General features: G+C 39.0%; 2 protein-coding genes across 8 annotated transcripts in view; one reads left to right on the plus strand and one right to left on the minus strand.

The window, feature by feature from the left end:
• LOC103516971 (serine/threonine-protein kinase N-like) overlaps positions 1-18,104 on the plus strand; it is a 46,144-nt gene that overhangs the window by 22,299 nt on the left and 5,741 nt on the right. The window lies entirely within an intron of this gene.
• LOC103516966 lies at positions 4,589-17,957 on the minus strand. Of its 7 annotated transcripts, none has more exons than XM_026829225.1 (4): positions 8,618-8,669; positions 7,976-8,465; positions 6,998-7,545; positions 4,589-5,147 (listed from the first exon to the last, which is right to left on the minus strand). In XM_026829225.1, exons 3-4 carry the CDS (start codon positions 7,362-7,364, stop codon positions 4,837-4,839), a joined length of 678 nt encoding a protein of 225 aa, XP_026685026.1. In that variant the 5' UTR covers positions 7,365-7,545; positions 7,976-8,465; positions 8,618-8,669; the 3' UTR covers positions 4,589-4,836. The 7 variants fall into 7 exon arrangements, with proteins under 7 accessions (XP_026685026.1, XP_017302765.1, XP_026685025.1 ...); XM_017447276.1 differs by having other exon boundaries at positions 6,998-7,604; XM_026829224.1 differs by having other exon boundaries at positions 7,714-8,465.

The following is an 18,104-nucleotide window of genomic DNA, read 5'->3' on the forward strand; positions in this document are numbered from 1 at the left end:
ACTTCCAATTTGAGTCAAGTATTTGATGGCGAATTGATACAGAGCCTCCCCTCTGTCGCCTTCAAACATGTCGTCGTTGTCAAACCGTTTAAACCAGTAATATTTATCTGAAAGTAAACAAATTTACATGAGCTCAATCATTTGTTCTCATTCAGAAAACAGGTAGATTTTGCGTTACTCCTATCCTAATACTAATGTGGGCCCTATTTATACATTTGCGGAGCAATAAAAAAGAAAAATACAATTTACACACAAATGGTCAGATGAAAAATAATATCTATTGTAAAATTACACAAATGTTTTAAGGTTAAAAGGGATAGCAAAACTTTGTTAGGCATACACATCGAGGTATTCTAATCAAGTATGGAACTGAGGTGACCATTTATATTTAGTAGTAGGCTCCCTCGTAAATTGTTCCTCACTACTAATATCAAGCAATTTCTCCCTGACCAATTCTTCGCCAGTCATTTTCGGAGGAAGATTTTCAGCTTTTTGAAGTAGTTTACTAAATCCTTTTTGTCCTATATATTTGATATAGCCCATGACAGCATCATAAAACAGTCCACCCTTCGCTCCTTCCAGTGTTTTATCGCCTTTAACATGTGTGAAGAAATATCTGGGTCCCTTTTCTTTCATTTCTTTCAATAGGTTATCAATGCCTCCTTGAAATGCATTCACCCAAAATTGTTTTAAAGTCGGATTTCGTAAAGCAAGCGCGAAGTGAATTTGCATAATGTTGTAAGCCTTGGTAGCGTTTCGAGATTCTTCACTAGCAGTGGGTTTTTTGATGAAAAAATCACATTTGCCTGTGTAAGGATTGGTTGTTATTTCACGTGCATATTTTATGAACGTCTCTTTAGTCCCAAGCTGTGATAAAAATGATATCATCATTCTGAAATCATCATCACCAAAGTCGCCGCCAAACAGTGGGTCTTCGTAAAAGCGTCTGAAGAAGTGAGCGATTTTCTCTGAAAAGAAAATAAACGCAAACAAGGAATAAACTTTCTGTGTGTCCAATGCGGTTTTACATTTGGACATCAAACAGAAGTTCACTTTATTTCAAAATATTTAAAACAGTTATGGTGGTTACGCTAAACTAGTATAGGGAATACTTTATTAGATCTCTTAGATTATCTTTGTCGTAGTACCAGTTTATTATTTCAAGTTTTCATAGGGAATACTTTATTAGATCTCTTAAATTATCTTTGTCGTAGTACCAGTTTATTATTTCAAGTTTTCATCTAAATGAAAAACAATGAATTATAGAAGTATGATTTTTTGAGCCAACTGTAACCTATTCCGACGAGATGTGTGTTTGCTTGTTGAACGCCTCTCTCAGTTGCCAGTTGTTCTATTAAACGCAGGTTCTCTCATGAGTATATCACTGTACTTGTAATTTTCAGGTAGCTTGTCCATTCTATCGAGAAAATCTTCGAATCCCGTTTGTTGTAGAGTTTTAAACAAGTTTGCAATAGCTTCCCATATGGCCCCTGCTTGCGTTGCTTTCAAGATGTCCGCCTTTTCGCCCATGTATAAAAAGTGTTTTGGGCCTAGATCTATTAGTTCCTTGATGAATGTGTCGTAACCTTTTCGGTTTGAGTCAAGCCATCTTTGTCGATATTCAGGATTTCTAAACGTAGGAATTAACATTTCGTAGATGTAAACAACGGTTTTTTCCAAGTCAGGTGATAAAGTAGGTAGAGTGGTTAGTACTGTGGTCATTTTGGGAACTGTGACAGCCAGAGCCTCCGTTACAAATGAGATGAACTTTTGTTTGCTTCCCAAATGTTCCAGATAGCCTATCATGAACTCCCACATCGTCTCACCCTCCTTCCCCTCAAATGTCGTATCATTGGCCGCTTTCTTAATGAACCTGTGCTTATCTGAAATGAACAATCACCTTGTATGTTACATTTTTTAAAGTTTTCGAAGAAGCTCACTTGATGTACTCAGCAGTACCTGCTCTATTATTTTGTTGCACATTTTATTTGAAGTTTTTGTCCAGTAGAAGATAAAATTCCTTGAATTACAAGCATTACACTTTCACACGCAAAACACACTTCAAGTGAACCTCGTACCTTGATCTTATTAATGAAAACGTATTATTTACGCCACGCTTTTGGAAATAACGTATGATCAAGATTCTCAAGAGAAGGATAAGATTTCAGATGAGAAATCAAATCTTCAACACGAAGCATTTTTTCCATCTTGGTTATTTTATAAAACAATTTAAGAAACCCTTCGTATCGAATGTGTTTCAAGAATCCTCTAACTGCTTGCCAGTAAAGGCTACCGGTAATACCAGTAAGAGACTTGTCCTCTTGGTGAATTTTAATAAAATAATCGGAGCCGTAGGTTTCCAAATCATGGAGGAACTGGTCATAGCCTTTCTGCAATGACGTCACCCATCGCTTCTGATACTTGGGATCTTTCCATGATAATACGAACTGCATTACCATCAAGTAGTATGTGTTAGCTAAACCCGACCTTTCTTCTGCCGAGGTTGGCACTCTTATTTGCAACGGCTCTTGCCATCTCGTTGATTGTAGAAATTCGCAAAATTTCTCAACTGTGCCAATATCCTCGAGAAATCTATACAATTCCCGCCAGCAATAGTCCGCGTCTGGACCGTCAAATAGGTCGTTTGGTTGGCGCTTTAGAAAGTTTCCGCCGTACTTACCTGAAAGTCAAGCAGAGAAGTGCGAGATATGTAAGTGCGTCTGTTAATCTTTCCCCTGATTGAAAAATGATAATAGGAAGAGAAATACAAAAAAGTTTTCAAATAATAAGTCTTGTTGAGTAATAATCTTTAAATATTATATTATTTTTCTTTTGTTAATTTTCACATAGAACAATAACACAAACAAATAAACACACTTCAGTCCAATATTCTCCTAACCCTACTAAATTTGGATAAGGTTTTATTTATCAACATCATATGTGGAAGTTGACCTGCCCATCGGGGCAGTTCTTATTGTATACAGGTCAAAGTTGATAGGTGTTAAGGTGCCGGTTTTGTCACACCCTTTTATAATATTCCCTATATCTGGCAAATTTATATCAATGATGTCTTTGAGTTCCCATTTATCTGGCAAGGAGTCAATTTTCTTGAGGAGAGCTTCAAAGCCGGCTTGTTGACTGTATTTCATAAAAGTCACAATATTATTCCAGAACATTGTTCCTTTTTCTCCATGGAATGTGTCATCTTCGGGCATCGGTCGGATGAACCACGTGGTACCAAACTCCTCCAGATCTCTCAGGAAATCACTGAAACCTTTCATATTGGAAGACATCCACCTGTGTCTGTATTCAGGATCTCGCAATGTGTATGCCAACTGAACAAACATCATGTTGTACGCTTGGTATAGACTAACATTTCGCTGTGCCATACTCAACGTGGACTTGACTGGAAACGAATCTACCCTTTCTTTAAGCGATTCCAAGAAGATGAGAAATTCTTTTTTACTCGCCAAATTTCGGAGGAAGTCCACCATACAAAGGAAGCGGAATGTTCCATCCTCGCCTTCAAATTCATCTGGAGTTTTCTCATGTCGTTTTATAAATGTATATTTTTTGTCTGAAATGAAAGTCAATGTTTGCAGTGTCAGAACTGCCCCAACTCCTTACTGAAATCTTGATTCTTCTTTCATAACTTAACATGTTTGATTTGTGGATAAAAATACATTATGTGATCTCTCATAAAGATGCTGATGACACGGCAACAGTACGCTGTAGTTATTTTTTGTGTTTTCTTCTTAAAGACAAATACCCACTCAATATCAAAACTGAAAATTTTTAGGCGTAATGGATCATGTATGTTTGAAAATTCAAATTAGGAGATGTAAAATTTTAAATGGACGTAATTTGAACACTAAAAAAAAATGAAGGTTTTTAGCAAAACACTACAAATGTTTGATGTCTACCTATCAATTTGATTTGAAGATTAGTATTCTGGAATTTAAATTGAAATATCAGCAATGTTTTGTTCATTCGAATTATACATTTCAGTTTTCAACGGGTTACTACTTTCTGGTGCTTTTATGTTTTACTATTGTCTCTTCGTAGTCATCTTATAATAATACAGAAGGAATTTATAGGCATGCAATATACAATGAGCCGCTTATAGCTATTGTTTTCGGCTCATGAAACACGGCTTTCGTGTTTCAAATCATCAGCCCTATTTTATTTAATTTTTAATCAAAAAGCCATCAAACCCCATCTACATCTCGTGAAGGAACACAAGACCAATTCCTTTGACGCTCTCGACTCTCAATAATTCCCACGTTCAAGAAAATTAACTAAACTTTTGAACTGTCAAGAGGTAAATTGATCTAAACTTCGGAAATTTGTTGTTGTGGAAAACACAGATATGACGTGTCTTCGTGTATTGGAGGAGGGAAAAAATAAAGGATAATTATTCAGAAGCCACGACGGTAAATAACTGGTCAATACTCAAATTGTAAAAGCTCCTTTTTGTGTTTAACCTAACCCTGTAATAACAGTGGTCACTTCTCATTTGTGACAGCTCCTCTTAGGGCCTCCTCCACTTTATCTCTCCATTTCATTTTCGGCCAACCCCTTCTCGGGATAATCTTTTATAAAAATCTCTGAATGTGAACTCCTTTTTACTAGAAAAAGACAACAACATTAGTTATTATTATACGTAGATGACAAAACATGAGTTTTCCAAGATCTAATCGATTCTTTGAATTTGCAATTTCCTAGACGAATCTACAGGCTACACCTCCCTATTCGAGCTGTCTACTCCTTTCCCTATTTCCCTCATTTAACGAAGAGACATTTCAGCCTCATTCTGGCAGTTTAGTCACTCCATGTTCATTTGTCAGGCGTGGTAAACATGCGTGGATTGACCATGTGCAAGTTGGTCAGATACGACTCGGGCAAGGTATACTTCCACGGGTCGATGGGCATCTCATCTTCATTCTCTGTGTAGCGATGCCAAAACGTGGGATCCGTCCTATCCCAGTAGCCTTCGGGTAGGGGAGGCGAAGAGAACGTAGTCATCGTGATTCTCTCGTATTGATGGCGCTCGTAATCGAACAGACTGAGGATGCGCTCGAAATCAGCAAAGTTCATGTTTTCGAAATACTGGATCAGGAACTTCCAGCGGCGTACGCCTTTCTCGCCTGAAAATCAATGGCCAATTAAAGAAAAGGTACTGTATAGCGAAATCACTGAAAGATTTACTGTACCTACACTACCTAATACCTATAAACTCACTCACTTACTCCGATGGCATCTTAGGCACATGTGTGAGTTCTGTGCCGACCTTATTACATCCCTCCATTGAACTCGATCTTGATCACTACATTGACCTTTTCCTCCTAATACCTACACATTATCTAATCAGGATTGAAGATAATTTCGTTTGAACTCAAATTGGTGCTTCTTTTCGATTGCCTAGAATAAAGGAGTGAGTGGTTGGGTGGAGGACCATGTCACTTAAATTAAGGCCAGCCACTCACTCTCAGGTAGACCTGACAGGTACGGCTGAAAAGGTCTACCTGATACCTGATGAGCACACAAACTATCAGGTAGACCTGACAGGCGGACCTATTCAGGTGTACCTGTCAGTTCTACCTGAGAGTAAGTGGTTGGCCCAAAGACAGCAATTACCTTCAAACGTGTCGTCCCTCTTCTTGTACTTGGGTTTGATGAACACCGTGTGACCTTTCTCCTTCAGTTCACTCATGAACAGGGTGTAGTTGTGTCTCATGAGCGACATCCACATCTGTCGGTACTCGTAGTCCATCATCGTGTGGTGTAGGGCGTCCATAATGATACCACGTTCCTTGGTGCCCGCCTCGGGACTCTTGGTGGGCGGACTGGTGGCCGTTACCTTCCAGACGAAATCATAGGTGGGCGGAACCGAAGACAGCTCGTTGCGAAATCTCTCGATTTCACCACATTCGAAGTTTTCCTTCCCGAGAATTCCGACCAGACAGAGGTGACTCAGAAGGGATAGAGTGCGACAAAACTCCATTTTCAACTTATTGTTTCATTAAAAATTTTCATCAGTAAATGGTTTCTTCAAATTAATTTGATCCCAAGGGCGAGGAAAACCTAGACCCTTGACAAATGGAGTTTGCCTGAAGGCATGTGATGTGTTCCAGTCCAATTTGAATTGAAATGGTTCACGCAAAAACGAGTGGATCCATTCTTCACTTTATTTTCACAATGTAAACAGTACAAGAGTTTGCATGAAATGGTTGTCCTTTAGGACTTGGAACATAGTTTATTCGATTTAGATGCCCTTTTTACCCCAAAAGCCACTTTCTGTCATCATGATTGGAATCCATAGAAGTACCAAATTCAGATACCAAATCCTTACCTTGTCAAAGTGGAGAAAGGGAACCCTCAACACTTAAAAGCTCTCCCACCCACACAAACTTTTAAACCAAAGAACCACAGTGATATTTAAAACCGAATTCAAATTTTATTAATTAATTCGAGCAAAATATCACTGTGTCCTGTTTAGTGATATTTCGCGCCAATTAGAGAAAAGGTACTGTATAGCAAAATCACTGAAAGATTTACTGTACCTACACTACCTAATACCTATAAACTCACTCACTTACTCCGACAGCATCTTAGGCACATGTGTGAGTCCTGTGCCGACCTTATTACATCCCTCCATTGAACGATCTTGATCACTAAATTGACCTTTTTTCCTCCTAATACCTACACATTATCTAATATCTACATATCAGGATTGAAGATAGTTTCGTTTGAACTCAAATTGGTGCTTCTTTTCGATTGCCTAGAATAAAGGAGTGAGTGGTTGGGTGGAGGAGCATGTCACTTAAATTAAGGCCAGCCACTCACTCGCAGGTAGCCCTGACAGGTACCGCTGAAAAGGTCTACCTGATACCTGATGAGCACACAAACTATCAGGTAGAACTGACAGGCAGACCTGTTCAGGTGTACCTGTCAGTTCTACCTGAGAGTAAGTGGTTGGCCCAAAGACAGCAATTACCTTCAAACGTGTCGTCCCTCTTCTTGTACTTGGGTTTGATGAACACCGTGTGACCTTTCTCCTTCAGTTCACTCATGAACAGGGTGTAGTTGTGTCTCATGAGCGACATCCACATCTGTCGGTACTCGTAGTCCATCATCGTGTGGTGTAGGGCGTCCATAATGATACCACGTTCCTTGGTGCCCGCCTCGGGACTCTTGGTGGGCGGACTGGTGGCCGTTACCTTCCAGACGAAATCATAGGTGGGCGGAACCGAAGACAGCTCGTTGCGAAATCTCTCGATTTCACCACATTCGAAGTTTTCCTTCCCGAGAATTCCGACCAGACAGAGGTGACTCAGAAGGGATAGAGTGCGACAAAACTCCATTTTCAACTTATTGTTTCATTAAAAATTTTCATCAGTAAATGGTTTCTTCAAATTAATTTGATCCCAAGGGCGAGGAAAACCTAGACCCTTGACAAATGGAGTTTGCCTGAAGGCATGTGATGTGTTCCAGTCCAATTTGAATTGAAATGGTTCACGCAAAAACGAGTGGATCCATTCTTCACTTTATTTTCACAATGTAAACAGTACAAGAGTTTGCATGAAATGGTTGTCCTTTAGGACCTGGAACATAGCTTATTCGATTTAGATGCCCTTTTTTACCCCAAAAGCCACTTTCTGTCATCATGATTGGAATCCATAGAAGTACCAAATTCAGATACCAAATCCTTACCTTGTCAAAGAGGAGAAAGGGAACCCTCAACTCTTAAAAGCTCTCCCACCCACACAAACTTTTAAACCGAAGAACCACAGTGATATTTAAAACCGAATTCAAATTTTATTAATTAATTCGAGCAAAATATCACTGTGTCCTGTTTAGTGATATTTCGTAGTTCCAAAACATCACTCTGAAATTATCTATTTAAATAAAATGAGTAAATGTCAGTTTTAAAGTTATGTAAATTTTAATAAATACTCGTAGGTAGAATATTTACTGTAAAGTAAGACAACTCTAAATCAACGTCTTTAGCTTGATGAAGTACACTCACTGTGTTATTGTTCTGCGTTTTGTATGTCTATTGTTGTCAATTTTAATCACAGCTGATAAAATCACGTGGTATAAAAACCGTGTTATGTTGAATACATTTTAAATTGAGAATTTAACATGTCCATGTTGCGCAGCTAATGCCCGCCTCACACGTTCAAGCATACTTAACAAACCGTTTGAACGGTAATATTTCAACGGATGTATTTCGACTATTCTTGTGTTAATGGTAACACTGTTGAACTAGTATGACTGCTCTTGTGCCGATGTTATTTAACCAGTTCAAATTAAATTGATCCCAAGGGCAAGGAAAACCTAGACCCTTGACAAATGGAGTGTGCCTTTGGCGGTTGCTACATTAATTTTACATATTGCCTCATAACCTCTTCGAATGTCCAGCCAACCCCACCACATTAGATCCCTCGGCATTCTGGACAAACCTCCTCGATCCCAAGAGCAAGGAAAACCTAGACCCTTGACAAATGGAGTGTGCCTTTGGCGGTTGCTAGATTAATTTTACATATTGCCTCATAACCTCTTCGAATGTCCAGCCAACCCCACCACATTAGATCCCTCGGCATTCTGGACAAACCTCCTGGAGGTGGCTGCTTTCCTTGGATTGGAGGAGGAAGATTGAAGTGTCGACAACAACAACAAAGATAAAACGGTAGACTTTGAATCTGGAGGTTGGTGGTTCGAGTCCAAATCAAGTCACAAAATTTAGCGTAGTATATTAAGCGAGGAACCGACATCTGTGACAAGCATTTATGCTTAACACAATTAAAATTCCTTCCTTTCCTTTAGATGGATACCTGATGGGCACACACTATAAGGTAGACCTGACAGGGACGGCTGAAAAGGTCCTCCTAGATGAGTAAGTATTGAATGTGTCCCGATTTAGAGGTGCCTCCGTCATCTTTAGGAGAAAAATTCAAACCCATTTAGCACAAGAATAGACATTGAAATTGATTCTGTCCACAATCCACATAGATTAAGTGTATAGTTAGATATTACAAGATTTATAAGTCTCATCCTATGCATTTCCGGTCAAAGTGACGTTCACAACAGAGTAGGTACTTTGACATCTTTGAATATCTGCATCTTATAGATCTATTTTTGGTTGCTTCCTAATTGCCCAAAGATAACAAACAAATAGGTCCCCTTTTTAGTACCAGAAGAGGGGAAAACTTTCACCATTTTAAAAATTTGGATTCCAATACTTCTTTCTCACAACAATGTATAGGTGTTCTGCTTTATACATCAGTGAGAAGTCTTTGACGGTTGCTTTAGCCAGAACTTTTAGACAACCAGAAAAATCTTGCTTTTGGCAAACGTTTAGAGAAATCTTTGAAGTTTGCTTTAGGCAGAACTTTTAGACAAACAGAAAAAGAAAGAAGTTCAGTTCTATTTCCGCCACTGGGAATTTTTTTTTCCTTTAAAGCGCTTTAACTCTACGGGCAGTAGGTCGTTCACGCTGAAAGAAATCTTTGAAATGTGCTTTAGGCAGAACTTTTAGACAAACAGAAAAAGAAAGAAGTTCAGTTCTATTTCCGCCACTGGGAAGATTAGAGGTCATCAGACAAACATCAGAGAAACATGTAGGAAGCACTCACACACTCCATGAAGATTCTGTAGTGATATATTTGGAACTTTATGGTCCTGGTGATATCATGTAGGAAGCACTCACACACTCCATGAAGATTCTGTAGTGATATATTTGGAACTTTATGGTTCTGGTGATATCATGGCCCGTATGGTACCCGGGTCTTTTTATGACTTCTTTGAATAATGGTTTTTTCGAATCGAATTATTATGACTTCTTCCAATAAATAGTCATTTGAATGATTTTCTTATGAACTTTATGACTTCTTCGAATAATGGTTTTTTCGAATCGAATTATTATGACTTCTTCCAATAAATAGTCATTTGAATGATTTTCTTATGAACTTTTTTTTATGATGTTCTTTCTACCTCCTTAGGTTTTTTTTTTTTTTTAAATGAAGTGCTTTTTTTAAATATGTGTAAGCTGGTGAAATGTTTGCCATCGAAATTCTGAAATGATAGGTAATGTTGACACATCAGTACACCAGTACTTAGTAATGTTAATTAATACCTTACTTACAGTGGTACCTGAATATTTCAAATATGAATTTGATGGCACATTCGTTCTCTTTTGACAAAATTTTTGATGACAAATTTGAGGAAATCAGGCTGTATGTCGTAAATTATTGGTGTAAAAAAAAGTGGATATAACTTTCGAAATTTTTTGATTTTGGCTTGTTACAAGCGCATATTTCGTGAACCATCATTCCTAGAACCCTTACATGTACACCGATTGATTTCTCGTGAAAAGTTACATAGGAAAGACTCCTTGGTCATCTTAAATACTCTAATGGAAACTCTTGTTGAAAAAAAAAAATCATGTTGAAATATTTGGAGAGATCACAGAGAGGAGAGAGAGAGCAGAGAGAACCTTCCAGTCTGAAAGCAGAAAAGAGAATGAGCTCTGACAAAAATCTAGGTCTGAAGAAACCTCCCCTTGACCCCCTACTACCAAAAACCATGTAGGGGGTCAGGGGAAATGTAGGGGGTTGAGGGGAGGATTCTCCTACATTTTGACCATAGGTTTGAAGTTTGGACTTAATTTACTCATTTCCCCTTCATTTTCATAAGTGGAAGGTCCTCATCGATTCTTTTGTGATAAGTCACCCATTTGCGGTTTGTTCGCGGTATCCGCGGTTTGTTCGCGGTATTCGCGGATTGTTCGCGGTATTCGCGGATTGTTCGCGGTATTCGCGGATTATTCGCGGATTGTTCGCGGTATCCACGATTTGTTCGCGGTATTCGCGGATTGTTCGTGGTATTCGCGGATTGTTCGCGGTATTCGCGGATTGTTCGCGGTATTCGCGGTTTGTTCGCGATATTCGCAGTTATGGGTTCGATCTCAGGCAAACGCAGATTTTTTTAAGCTTTTTTTTACCGCAAATAATTGATGAAACCAAAATTTTCGCCTGCGGCCGGTCCTATAAATTTTAGTTTCTGTAGATTGTATAGCTCACAATTTTTGCCTGCGGCGCTGTTACTCATTCTTTTCGTGTTAACCTTCATCCCCCAGGATGTGTGAATGTGTAGACCGAAAAATTACAAAAAAAAAGAAAAAAAAATGCGGCGCAGTTATTTCATGTGCAAATGGAGGACTTAAGGGCCTAGTGGGATGAAAAAAGATTGGAGAATTAATGTTGAACAGGCTTGGGAACATTACTTGAAGAAAAAAAAAATCTGTTGTGACGCAGTGGAAATAGGGTGGAAAATCTTGAAAAAGTAGTCTGGAAATTTGGGAAAAATGGACTGGAAAACCGAAAAAAGTCAGGGAATTTTATTTTTCCATTTTGGTAGACACCCTGTTCAATTCATATACTGAAGAGGATAACTTCCATATTTCAATAACATGAGAAAAGTCAGGGAATTTTATTTTTCCATTTTGGTAGACACCCTATTCAATTCATATACTGAAGAGGATAACTTCCATATTTCAATAACATAACCTTGTCTATGTCAAAGTCACTAATATTGTGAACTTGTGTATGACAGTGTGAAATATTGACAGAACATTAAGGCACCTATTAGCTTTAAATCCTGCTGATCTAACCTACATAAATAGATCTAATTTAGATGCCATTTCCATTGTTTTATTTTAGTCCACAAGCTAATAGACATTGAGGTTCTTCCGCCCTTTTAAGGCGTAACATAACCTTGTCTATGTCAAAGTCACTAATATTGTGAACATGTGTATGACAGTGTGAAATATTGACAGAACATTAAGGCACCTATTAGCTTTAAATCCTGTTGATCTAACCTACATAAATAGATCTAAATTTAGATGCCATTTCCATTGTTTTATTTTAGTCCACAAGCTAATAGACATTGAGGTTCTTCCGCCTTTTAAGGCCCTCTAACAGACGGGTTCGATTCTCGCGGAAAACGGAAACGAACCCGCGACCTAGTGCTTATAAAGCAGGTGCGTTACCCTTCAAGCTAACTAAACTAGCTGTTTTTTTGTTTTTTTTTTTTTTTTTTTTAAATTTTTTCTAAATTAATTAAGTTATTTTTTTCAACGCAAAGAAGGTGGAGAGTATCGTATATCTTATATTATAAGAACGAGATCCATTCACTCATTCACATTTCACATTTCACACACTGATCGCTCTATCTCTAGTATTTTTGAATAAAATCTTTAAATAAAGTAAGTACCACCTATTCACTTAAACTTCATCCTAACCAAACCTTTTTTTCATTGTTTCCAGGTGATCCTATCTCAGTATCGAAACACAGGCGAGTATTTCGCCATCAAGGCTCTGAAGAAGGGAGACATTATTGCCAGGGATGAAGTGGAGTCTCTACTGTCTGAGAAGAGAATATTCGAGGTGGCTAACACAATGAGGCATCCCTTCCTAGTGAACCTGTTTGCCTGCTTCCAGACTGAGGTGAGAAAGGGGGAAGCAGAACATTGGCAATAGAGTGTCAAGGGAAAAATTATAACCCTAAAGATCTGAATAGAACAATTGCTAAAGAAATAGCAAAGGTTGAATGCGAAGGGCAGGCACTCGTAACATTTTGTAGAAAAAAACCAAACATCAGGCCAAGGCAATCACCCTAGCTAGGGCTGATTGAGAGGCTGACGAAAAACGCCGATCCCGTCTGAACATGGGAAATGGCGAGGACAAATTCAATCCTACTGTATTGTTTCAGGCTCACGTATGTTTCGTAATGGAGTATGCGGCAGGGGGTGACCTCATGATGCATATCCATGCGGATGTCTTCTCGGAACCTAGAGCAGTATTCTATGCCGCCTGTGTGGTGCTAGGTCTACAGTATCTACATGAGAGTCGAATTATTTATAGGTAAGTCAGACGGTGGTAAACAACAACAAAGGACATTTTTCTTTGGGATATTCAGGCTTTACTGAGAATAAAACTGGGTTTAGATTCTTCCATTTTTGAGCTTTTGCGGTGAAAATAAACTGAAAAACTAAATGCAAAATCGAGTTGAAACTTGGGCAAAATCGAGTTGAAACTACGGCATCTTCGAGTATTTTACCAAGTGTTGTGTATATCCTTAAAAGTTACCTAACCATTTTAAATCTCCTCCCCAGGGATCTAAAGCTGGACAATCTCCTGCTGGACACGGAGGTCCAATGTTGAAGGAAAAATCGATCACTTCGTAGAATTGTAAGGAAGGAACAACCATGAGCACAATGACCATCAAAGGTATAACAATCTTGAAAAGACCTCAGAGCAATATCACAAAGGAAGAGATCAAAAGAATCGAAGCAAAAGTTCAAGAAAATTACAAAGTAAACTCAAGCCAGGAAATCAAATTGACTGTAAATGACACGGAGGGTTACGTGAAGATCGCTGACTTCGGTCTGTGTAAGGAGGGCATGGGCTTCGGTGACCGGACAGGCACATTCTGCGGTACTCCCGAGTTCCTAGCGCCGGAGGTACTCACTGAGACCTCATATACTCGAGCTGTAGACTGGTGGGGGCTGGGAGTGCTCATATTTGAGATGCTCGTGGGAGAGGTAAGACATTTTGACATTTTTTTTTTCTCCTTGTGTTCCAGTTTTAGAACTAATAAAGAGTCCTTTTCGAACTAATAATAATAATGGACTCTTGAGTGGAAGGTAACCACTAGGCGAGGTTATTGCCGGATCCGTTCTCTACCACCTTAGAGCTCCATTATTATGTGGTCAAATTCTTAAATAAAGGAGGATAAAGTTCCATGCTTCGGCTGGGATTGACCCCAAGTCCTTAACCACTACACCAGCGAGGCATGCATAACTGATAATAATGAAGCTCAAGTGATAGCCAATACCCGAGGCACAACCTCGCCTAGTGGTTTACCTTCCTCTCTAAAGTGTATTACTATTACACGTTCTTCCTTTACTAACTAACAATTATTGTGTGTTTTGATTTGCAGTCTCCATTCCCTGGTGATGATGAAGAAGAAGTATTCGGATAGCCAATACCCGAGGCATAACATCACCTGGTGGTTTACCTTCCACTCTAAAGTGTATTACTATTAATACACGTTCTTCCTTTACTAACTAACAATTATTGTGTATTTTGATTTGCAGTCTCCATTCCCTGGTGATGATGAAGAAGAAGTATTCGACTCAATAGTGAATGACGAAGTGAGATATCCTAGGTTCCTATCCCTGGAAGCCATTGCTATCATGCGTAGAGTAAGTACTATTTTTTTCCATCCGGTGTACTAATTTTTTTTTCCATCCGCCAAGCGTTGCACCGGTCTTAACCAAAAGTTTCGTGTCGCATCCTTGTCACATTTGAAAGATACATACCAAATTTCAAGTCTCTAGCACCGTTCTCGAGATATTTTGTTTACAGACAGACAGACACATACACACGGACCAATGGCTGAAACTTTGGATTTAGGCTCTAGGGACCTCAAAACTTGTTTTGGCATTAAAATCTGACCATCGAAAATTTGACCCGATTACATTACTTTCCTTCCTATAGGATAAGGAAAGTAAAACAGAAGGTAAAAAGGATTTAAAAGAAAAAATTTGGACCGATTGCAATACTTTCATTACTAGTATAGCTCCGCTATACTGTAGTAGGTAATAGAAAGTAAAAAAGGCATTATAGCTCTGGAAGCTTTTCCTTGGACAATCAAAACCTGAAGGAAAAGGAAAATAGAAGAAGGGAAATACAAAAAAGGAGGCATTTTTTTGATTGAAAATTCTCAAAATATGTTAATCGAGGGCACAAGTCCAATCCCTAGCGTTGGGTCGCGGATTCAGTTCCCACCTGGGGCAGTTAGGGTTCGTTCGTTCTGACCTCCTCCTTCTCTCCCATTGTAAGACAATAAGACCTTCGTTTTTGCGGTTCCCTCTATCGCTCTATCGAACCTATAAAAAAAAAAAAAAAAGTCTTCTTTACCACGAGTTTGTCTCACACTCACAGGACACTGAATTTCAAAATTGTGTCACAATTCTACAACTTTCGTCTCTCGGTTAACGGGTAGACGGGTACCTACTGCGAAATCTCAAGTTTCAAAGTATAATCATCCTTCTGGGGGTACCTACTCTATAGCCTTGTATGGCGGAAAGTTCTTATGGTGTAGCAAAATTTCCATTTTAGCTCAAGTTTAAAACGAATTGGATTTTAATTGGAACTCATGGCTTAAAAGTATCCCATAACTTCTTTTCGTCCTCTTTCTCCTCCTCCTCCTCCTCCTCCTCCTCCTCCTCCTCTTTCTCCTTCTCCTCCTCCTTCTTCTTCTTCTTTCCCTCCTCCGCTTTCTCCTTCTTTTTTATGTCCTTGTGTGTGGTAAAGTAATTTCTCCTCCTCCTCCTCCTCCTCCTCTTTCTCCTCCTCCTCTTTCTCCTTCTTCTTTCCCTCCTCCGCTTTCTCCTTCTTTTTTATGTCCTTGTGTGTGGTAAAGTAAAATATTAAGAGCATTTATTATTATTGTTATCCCTTGAGTCATATTATTTCAAATTTTGTTTTCCTTGCTTTTACTGAAAATGGGGATTTATAAGATTAACTCCATCCCTAACATTCTGGTACCTGTCTACGTTAGGTATCTGTGTGCAAAATGTCATCTCCACCAACGCAATGCATGCGAGTATTTTACTACAAAATATATCACTATGTAAATATCAGACACCATCTCAGATTCAAAGAGGAGGTAGTTAAGTATAGGTTAGGTGTTTAGGGAACAAGGAACCTAGGTGTAGGTGGTAATGGTAAGTCTGGTCAAATACCTATAATAACTAATTAACTGCAAAGTACAAACTGAACATGTAAATACGAACACGTTTATTTTGAACAAAACAACACAGACGAAAATGTTCAACTAAATTAATTGAACAGTAAAATTTATGTCCGTCCAAATTGTGTTTCATTTTTGAAACTACATATGTATTTGACGATTTTGTATGTATTTACATGATTATAAATATTTGAAACACACCAAACTTGTCAAAAATATAAACCTTAGAGTAGGTACCGTCTACCTATCTCGTTATTCACCTTGTTAATTGACACGAGGTATAGGTAGGTACAAATTTGAAGTCAATTTAGTGAGGTACATACGTAAAAGTAAAAGAACCCACAAAGCCAAGGTAAGTAAATAATTCATAAAATTTCCGACACGTTTTTACCTCCAATCAATCCTTCATTTCCTTGGCAACTTTCTTTCTTCTCAACCTCCTCATCCTTGTAATTATCCTCCTTCTTCTCTTCCTTCTCCTCCTCCTCCTCCTCCTTCTCTTCCTCCCCTCTTCCTTCTCCACCCTTTGAGTTAATCATTTTCTTCTTTCAAGTTCAAATTTGAGTTTTTGTTTTGAAATAATTTTATAATTGCAATTGAATCTCATTTTTATCATTAAAAAAGGGAATTTGATAAAAAAAAAGTTCCAATTTATTATTCCATTTTGGTAGAGCTTTAATGAGATGCAAAAAGTGTGATGAGTGGGAGTTTGGCCTTAATTACGGACCTTTTCAGCCGTACCTTTCAGGTCTACTTGATTGTGAGTGGCTGGTCCAAGTCAACCCCAGGTTACCGAGAGGGGAAGATAGAGAGATTGGGGGGGATGCTAGCACCAATCAGCCATATAGGTAAAGTCCTTGAACAGGTTCTGTTCATCATCAGTCAGAGGGCGTGGATCTTTGGGAGGGGTCAGTTCTGGCTTCTCAGAGGTGAACTCTTCGTCAAAGTTGCTCACATCTCCTACGTCCGTCTGAAATGACAGAGCAGCGGAAATGCAGGTTAGTTTGATAAAGTGTCAGCTCCCATACATGCGGGAGACCCCGGTTCGATTCCCGGAGTGGTCAAGAAATTTGAATCATGCAAATGATTGATTCCGTGACGGGCCCACTTAGCCTCGTGAGGAAAATGAGTAGCTATCTAATATATAAAAATGAATGTGTGTGTGTTCGAACTTTATGCCTGGCCAAACCGCTCATCCGAATGCTATGAAACATTGTCAACTTATTGCTTGCACTCCCGTTAAGGTTATAGGCTATTTTCCGGTTCGTTTTTGTTAAGCTACGCCGAGCAAGACCACTAAATCGATGAGTGACATGAACGGCCATGCCTTAAGGATTTACTAGCAGAAATCCGGAGCGAAGCGACGGATTTCGGCTAGTTGTAACTAAAAAGTTATTTCCCTCTGTAAATAACTCTCATGAAAAAAAAAAGCAGAAGAAAAAAAAGTTAACGAAAGAGAAAGTAATTAAAAAGTTGTTGTTAAACTCACCACTGTAGGTACAAAAGGCGGCTTGACTCTCCTGTGGAGTAGTTCTTCCCATTGGATATGTCGGAAGAACGCTTGTTTCTTCACATCCTCAGCATCCCGCTCGCTTGACCCGAGCCGCCTTTCTGGGTTCTTCCTTAGCAACTGAACACAGAGGAGTTAGATGTTAGACAGTGGTAAAAACCTAATAGCTCAGTAATCCGTTTTATAATGTGCAAACAGAGTGATGAAGACAAAAAGCTCGTCAGGTAAATTAGGGGGCGCGAGTTCAATCTCGACCGAGGGTCTTTTTTTTGGACAGGGTCGATAGAGCGATAGGGGGAACCGCAACAACGCAGTTCTTATCGTCTTATAATGGGAGAGAATGAGGAGGTCAGTCAGAACGAACGAATCCTAACTGTTTAGGATAAACTGGAACATAGCTTATTCGATTTAGATGCCCTTTTTTACCCCAAAAGCCACTTTCTGTCATCATGATTGGAATCCATAGAAGTACCAAATTCAGATACCAAATCCTTACCTTGTCAAAGTGGAGAAAGGGAACCCTCAACACTTAAAAGCTCTCCCACCCACACAAACTTTTAAACCAAAGAACCACAGTGATATTTAAAACCGAATTCAAATTTTATTAATTAATTCGAGCAAAATATCACTGTGTCCTGTTTAGTGATATTTCGTAGTTCCAAATAGGGATCTATGGAAGGTCTCCACTATCTTAATGTGATCCCTGATGGATGGAGTGGGTTTGTATGTTCTGGGACTGGGGGTGGACGATGTTTTCATTCGTTCTCTGGCC

Source organism: Diaphorina citri, unplaced genomic scaffold (assembly GCF_000475195.1).
Source record: "Diaphorina citri unplaced genomic scaffold, Diaci psyllid genome assembly version 1.1 scaffold1712, whole genome shotgun sequence".
NCBI lineage: Eukaryota > Metazoa > Arthropoda > Insecta > Hemiptera > Psyllidae > Diaphorina > Diaphorina citri.

Bases quoted from the DNA above. Each gene is read 5' to 3' on its own strand.
- LOC103516966 (XM_026829226.1), bottom strand. From the start codon at position 7,364: ATGGAGTTTTGTCGCACTCTATCCCTTCTGAGTCACCTCTGTCTGGTC. The intron at 5,148-6,997 runs GTAATTGCTGTC...ATTGATTTTCAG, and splicing joins GAGGGACGACACGTTTGAAG to GCGAGAAAGGCGTACGCCGC.